The sequence below is a fragment of the Thecamonas trahens genome (assembly GCF_000142905.1).
Source record: "Thecamonas trahens ATCC 50062 unplaced genomic scaffold supercont1.11, whole genome shotgun sequence".
NCBI lineage: Eukaryota > Apusomonadida > Apusomonadidae > Thecamonas > Thecamonas trahens.
This window is the reverse complement of record NW_013657669.1, coordinates 177,217-184,211: the sequence shown is the minus strand read 5'-3', so window position 1 is coordinate 184,211 and position 6,995 is coordinate 177,217. Positions and strand designations below refer to the sequence as shown.

The following is a 6,995-nucleotide window of genomic DNA, read 5'->3' as shown; positions in this document are numbered from 1 at the left end:
CGTCTCTCTCGTCCTCCCTCCCCCTCCCCCCCCCCCCCCCCAAAACCCTCTCCTTGTCAACCCCAATGCTTCGGTTTTCGAATGGTTCGTACTGCAGGGTGTCGAGTGGACCTGCCCGAGTTGCACGCTGGTCAACACAAACAATCCCTCGTCGTGCGAGGCATGCAACACAGTTCGGCCAGGCATTGGATGGCAGTGCGCGGCGTGCACCTTCCTCAACCCATTCTCTCAAGAGGCCAGCTGCCAAATGTGTGGTACGGCCAAGCCAAAGTCCAACATCGAGCGGTTCAACGCCATCCTGCCGGCGACGGAGCGGGCCGTCAAGCGCTCGTTCAAGGCGCTTTCCATCGAGGTCGACATCGAAAAGGCCAATGCTGTGTACTCACCGCGGGCGAGTGACGCGCTGCGGACCGATCTTCTGACCCCGCAGACGGCGGCGGCGCGGACAGCGTTCCGCGACGCCACTGACCACTCGATCGACCAGTCGACCTTTATCCTGGTCGGCGCCGTCGCCCGCAACGACATCAACGCTGTCCGCGACATCCTGGCCAAGTCGACCCACGCCCTGCACCCGCGGCCGGCCAGCGAGACGCTAATCGACGCCAGCTCATGGGTCTCATCCATCTCGACCGCCTCTTCGGGCGTGGGGCAGGCCAACGGCGCAGACGCGCTCCGCGGTGAGCCAAGCGCGTTCAACAACCCGGCGCCGAGCAACTACGGCGCTGGCCTCGCCGGCACCTGGGTCCCGCCCATCCCGACCACCGAGGACGAGGGCGCGTGGGTTGTTTTCAACACCTCGGACGCGCTCTACGCAGACAGCTTTGAGATCTATGAGACGTTTGGCCCGGGCTCGGTTGCGCTCATCCAGGTCTGGGACGGCTACGAGTACCTCACGGTCTGGTCGGCCGAAGATGATTCTGATGCCCCTGCCGCCCCGGGCGACGCTGCACGCCTCAACGTTATCGAGCTCACCACCCGTCCGTCGTTCCTCGCCTCGCGGTACCGGGTGGAGCTCGCGCCGGGCATCGCCGCCGGCATCGACGCCATCCGGGTTGTGGGCAAGCGCCCGCGCCCGGGGTTCACCGACGCCAAACTGCACTTTGACATCTGGCAGCGGTCGCCGCTCATGGTGGCGTGCAAGAGCGGAAACCTCGCCATCGGCGCGTACATGCTCGGCATGGGCGCCGACCCTTCGCGCAAGTCGATGTTTGGTTACAACGCTCTCGACTGGGTCGCCTATAACTTGCGCGCCGCGCTCCGCGCCGGCCCGCCGTCGGTCCGCGCTTCATCCTCATCCGGTCTGGCCTCGTCGTCGGGTCCAGCGTTTGGCTCGGAGCCCGACCCGGCGAGCAAGGGCAAAGAGGACGACGCGCCGGCGTCGACGCCCACGGCCCAAAGCTCCGAGGCTCCGGGCCTCTACCTGGAGCTCATGCACGTTCTTCTTTCGCAGGTCGGCCTGCACTCGGTCTACACGTCGTCGCCCGGCGGCGACGAGTATGCCCGCAACTCGCTCGGCGACACGCTCCTGCACTTTGTCATCGAGAACGAGATGCTCGACGTCCTCGACATCCTCCTCACCTTCCCGGACACCTTCCGCATGAACCTCGCCAACGCCCGCGGTGTGACGCCCGAGGACATGCGCAAGTCGCCGGCGGTGGCGGCCGCCATCCAGACTGCGCTCGACAAGGCGTCGGCACCGTATGGCGGTACGCTTGCCGACGCCGTGCGCGACGCCAAGGTTCCGGCGGCCATTGTTGAGCGTCTGGCCCGGTCCGACATGAACGCGGTGACCCGTGCCGATGAGCGCGGCATGACGCCGCTGCACCACGCCGCTAAGGCCGGAGCGGTGGCCAAGGCGAGCGTGCTGATGAAGCGCGGCGCGCTCCCGCTCGAGTACGATGCGTATGGCAACACACCTCTGGCGCTCGCCGCCAAGGGCGGACACGTCGCCATTGTGGCCATGATGCTGGCGCGCCCGAGCGTTGGCAGGCGGCTGAGCGTCCCACGGGAGGTTCCGTCGTCGTCGATCGACCCAACGACGCTGCCCAACACCGGCGCGGCGCACGCGTGGCGCAACGCCAACGGCGACACGGTGCTCCATGCCGCAGCGCGGTCGGGCTCTGTCGACGTCGCCCGTTTGATCCTCGCCTACCAGTGGAGCTGGCAGTGGGTCGAAGCCGCCAACAACCAGGGCCTCCGCCCGGTCGACCTCATCGACGCCGACGCGGCTCACATGCTCGATGCCTTCAACGAGGCCAACTACAAGGCGAGCAAGGCGAGCGGGCTGGCCTCGCCTCGCCCGCTTTCGGCCCATGGCGAGCCGGCTCTCTGCGCTGTCTGCTTCATGCCGTCGCCCGACGGCGAGCTCGCATATGAGTGCGAGTGCCAGCTTGGCGTCTGCGTCGCCTGCTTTGGCCACATGGCGCAGACTGCGGTCAACCAGGGCCAGCTGGTCAAGTGCTGCAACCAGCGGTGCGGCCAGCCAGTCAACCTTGCTGTCCTCCGCAAGTTCCTTTCCATCGATGCCGTCCTCCGTGTTGTCGCCATCTCCATCAACGAGGGTGTGACGGTGGCGAAGGCCTTTCGCCACGTGTGCAACGTCTGCGAACGGGTCAACGACCTCCGCCCGGTCATGGAGGGCGAGACGGCCCGGTTCCAGTGCACCCACTGCGGCGTGGCTTCGTGCTCGGTCTGCTCACAAGTTTATCCAGTCACTGCCCTGTCGGGCACGGCGGAGCTCGGCAGCATCTCCCAGCTTGACCGCGGCATCCACGCGCCGTGCGAGGAAAAGTTCCGCGGGCTCAAGAACTTCCGCCGTCTGCAGGACGAATTGCACGAGTGTGGCATGCGCCGGTGCCCGGATCCCAACTGCGCTGTCGCTGGCCTCAAAGACGAGCGCTGCTGCCACCTGCACTGCCCGTGCGGGTACGACTACTGCTTTGTCTGCGGCCGCCGGAACTTTGTCAAGCCGGACGGCTCGACGGTCTCGGTCGGATCTCACGCGACGTACACGTACGACAACTGGAAGGACGACCCATCGTGGTGCATGATGTACTTGCACCACCTCGCCAACATCGACCCGCGGGTCGCTGAGCTCGGCTGCGGCACGGCCGACTGCAGGCCGAACGGCTCGTGCCCGAACGACTCGGTCTGCCGTGTCGAGCGCGACACCTTTGTGATGTCGCTGCAAGGTACTATCCGTGGACGCTGCGCCATCCTCCATCTGATGCGCGAAATGGGCAAGGAGGCTTTCGTCGCCATGCTCGACCGCTTCGAGTTCCGTGACATGATCAACCACCTGTACTTTTACAACTCGTTCCCATGGGACTCGCCGGACATTCCGCTGTGGTGGTCGTTCGAGCCCGAGGAAGTCCGCGAGTGGTACTCCCAGCGCATCCGCTGGTTTGTCCTCCCAGACAAGCTCGAGGCCTACAAGGAGCTTGCCGGGCCCGAGTGCGACAAGTACCCCCTCGGCAATGCCAACGACGGCGGCGGCGGCATCGACACCAGAACGTAAACTGCAGCTCCGCAAGCAAGCATTCCTCGTGCTCAGGATATGACACACGCCCGCGACTTTTGCCGCGACTGTGCAATCAGCGCACGCACCTCGTCCATGTGCATGTTCGACTCGTGAAGGGCGGCGAGCTCGTCGGTGAGCGACGCGTTCTCGGCCTGCAGCCGCCGGATCTTGACCTGCGCCAGTAGCTCGCGCTCCGATGCCGACGACTCAATCTTGCGCTGCAGCTCGACGTTCTGCATCCGCAGCGCCTCAATCTGCGGTGTCATCTGTGCCAGCGACTCTTCCATCATCTCGGCCCGCGGCTTCAGCGTCGCGTTCTCGCTCAAAGCCGCATCCAGCTCGGCCGCCACCGCCGCCCGCTCAGCCTCCACCTCTTCCAGCTCGGTCTGTGCCTGCTGAACGGCCGCCGCGTGGTCCTTGACCGACATGGCCACCAACGCGTCCAGATCTCCCTCAGGCACAGCCTGCAGCTCCTTAACTTGCGCCTGCAGCTCCGCGTTATCGGCCTGTAGGCGCGCAAGCTCTGCGCTAGCTACCGCCAGCTCGCTTGCTACCTCTTCCAGCTGGACTTTGAGCCCGGCGTTCTGTGAGGCGACCACGGAACCGTGGCCGTAGACCGCAACCGTGACGCTTGTGGTCGCCAGGGCCTGGAACAGCCGCGAAGACTCGCGGCAGCTAAAGACGTGCGCATGCCCGAAGCGCAGCGACTGTGAGACAGAGTGCACCACCCGCGGCGTCGCCCCGAGCCCGCCCGCAAAGTCAAAGATCGCGTACAGACCACTCGACAGCGTCGTCGGCACGCTCTCAGCACTCTCCACTTGCAGCACAAACACCCGCAGCTTGTCGTCGTACAACGTCGACGACGAGCCGGCGCCCTTGTTGGCAATCGCCGCCACGTCTGGCACTGCATAGCCTGCCACCGTCACCACGCCACTCGCTCCAGGCTCACCCGTCAGCTCGGCCTGGGCCCGCATCGCCTTCAACTTTCCCATGCTTGCCAGTGACACGCTCGCCTTGCCAATCCTGACGTCGTGCGGGAGTGGGAGGAGCGGGTCGAGCACGCTCGCGGCGTGTCCGGGTGGCACACGCACTGGGGCGCCTGCCGCCACCGCGCCCAGCTTGCCAGAGTGAGCCACAAGCGCAAAGAGCTCCGTGAGCGCGTCGAGGTGGAGCGCAAAGTCGGTCGGCCCAATCATGGCCTGCTCGCTCTTGGAAGCGTCGCCGGCATTGCTCCCGTCTTTGTCTCCACCATTGCGAGTCGCAAAGCAGAGACGGAACAGCGGATCCTGAACCTCGAGCCCGGCCCCGCCGTCTTGCCCTCCGGTGGCCATCGTCGCCAGCGAGGCCAGGGCCGCCCTCAGCGCCGGCGTCCGCACCAGCTCGTACGTAGTCGTCGAGTTGAGCATGCTGGCCATCTTGCTCGCAGCGTCCACCGCCATCACGCTCTGCAGCGCACGAGCCAGCTCGCCGCGTACAGACTGCGGCAGTGCGTTCGGCGGCCCGCCCACCGACGAGCCGAGGCCCTCGTTGTCCAGAAAGAGGCTGGCGGCCGTGTACTGGAGCAAGATGGAGGCCCACGATGGCGGCACCACGTTGGCGCCCGCCGTCTCCTCGCTCGGCAGCGGTGCGTACCACCACGCCATCGATGCCCCGAGGAGGACAACATCGCCCGGCGAGACGACACTCGGCGCCTCAATCCGCCTCCCGTTGATCGCCACGACTGCAAGAGCTGAAGTCGGGCAGACCGTTACCTGCGGCGGCAACCCGGCGCAGACTTTGGCGTCGACACTACAAACTCGGCGTGGTCGGTGAGGATGAGAACGCCTCGGACCGTTGCGGCAGCGCCGCTTCCCCGCGGCGTTGGCACCGCGCCCACGCAGGTGTTTCCCTCGCGGAGAACGTACGCCACAGACGACTTGGGCGCACCCGACGGAGTGATGGCAAACATTCGAACCTCGCCAGTCTCTGACGAAGGGTACGACCATGGCGGTGCAAGCTGGACGCCCAACGCTGCCAGCCGCTCTCCTGCAACCGGGACAGGCGACATGCCACGCCGGGGTGCCGGCCCGCTTGCCCGAGCCCCGCTGCCCGAGCTCTTCCGCGCATGCCGCTGAACCCCGGCCTGGAACCACGCAACCCGCGCGGCAATGCTCTGCTCCTCCAGCCGCGCACGAGCGAGGAGGGAGACGGCTGCCTGCGACGTCAGGCCCAGTCGCGAGGTGCCAAACGAAGCTGCCTCAACCATCGGCGACGCCGCCAGAAGCGCAGCTTCAAAGGCCTCGACCGTTAGTCCCCGCGGCTTGCTCCACGACTCGCGTGGAACGTTGACAATCGAGAGCGCGTGCGCAAGCTTCTCAAGCAGCTGGACCAGCATCGCCGCTGCGCCAAATGCCCGCTGCGAGCCATCAAGCCACCCGATGACATGCAACTCGTCGGCGCCAGAGAGCGCCGGCTCGAGCAAAGCGGTAACCACCGAGTCGGCGTATGGGACCGAAGGAACCAGGCCCGACGCCGCGCCCGAGACGTGCGAGACCAGCGCCGAGATGACGTTCGGCAGCGCCGCACGCGACTTGGCGCAGAGCAACGACTCGCGGACGCGGGCGTACTTGAGCGACAGCGAGAGCAGCGAGCCGTCAAGGAGTGACGATGGCTCGCGAACAAGAAACGTGCCGTCATACGGCGCAGCAGCCACGAGAGTGATCTTGGCAAACGCGCCAGTCTCACGCTTGCTGTCAACCTTGAGCCGCCGAATCTCGACCACAATCGAGAGCGGGAGCAGGTGCGGCCGCGCAGCCGCAAGAAGCTCAACCTGTGCCTCGACCAGAGCCAGTGCCTCGCCGGCAGCGGTGGCGTCCGGCAGCGGCGCCAGTGCGAGGCCGGCCACCGAGACGCCCAGCACAGGATCGACAGTGAAACGCGGCGGAGCATCTGCTGCCGCCGACGCCCGCGAAGTTGCAGACTCGTGCCCGTCGAGTGCCAGCGGCGCCAACAGGTCAAAGATTGGCTCGTCGTGAGTGTGGGCGACGGCAAAGGCGGCGAGCGCCAGCTCGTGCGAGCTCGATGCCGAGGCGAGGAGAGCGCTCAGGGCAGCGCCGGCTACGCCACGGGCGCTTAGCAGCGCCTCGGGCACAGCACCCGCCGGGCCGGAGCGTGATGCGTTGCTCAGGCCGAGGACGAGGGTAGAGCGGCCTGCGGCGAGGGCGCTGACGGCAGTTGCGGCTAGAGGACTCGGATCGGCGTCCATGGGATGGGCATGCGAGTCGACCGAGTCAAAGGCCACCGTGTCAACATCGTTAGCATCGTCTGGGTTGGTCACCACCAGGCTCTTCCCGCCGCTGCCGCTTGCCAGGCATGGTCCGTCCGGGCTGGTGCAGGAGAGGGTGGGGAGCAAGGCGTGAGTGGGAGGGGGGGACGGGGGGGGGGGGGGTGGGGGGGGCAGAGACGACGACGAACGGAGGGGAGTACGGACGAACGG

General features: G+C 66.5%; 2 protein-coding genes across 2 annotated transcripts in view; one reads left to right on the top strand and one right to left on the bottom strand.

Moving 5' to 3' along the window:
* AMSG_02997 (uncharacterized protein) overlaps positions 1-3,536 on the top strand; it is a gene marked incomplete at its 5' end in the record, with an annotated part of 3,986 nt that extends 450 nt beyond the window's left edge. Inside the window, one exon of the mRNA XM_013904886.1 lies at positions 98-3,536. Within this exon, the coding sequence (XP_013760340.1) occupies positions 98-3,517 (3,420 nt within the window). The 3' untranslated portion in view covers positions 3,518-3,536. The remainder of the gene's footprint in view (positions 1-97) is intronic.
* On the bottom strand, positions 3,291-6,764 carry AMSG_02996 (uncharacterized protein; the record flags this gene model as incomplete). The annotated part of the gene is made up of 2 exons (XM_013904885.1): positions 3,291-5,249; positions 5,285-6,764. 2 exons carry the CDS (start codon positions 6,762-6,764, stop codon positions 3,550-3,552), a joined length of 3,180 nt encoding a protein of 1,059 aa, XP_013760339.1. The 3' UTR covers positions 3,291-3,549.
* Positions 6,765-6,995: the final 231 nt, after the last annotated feature.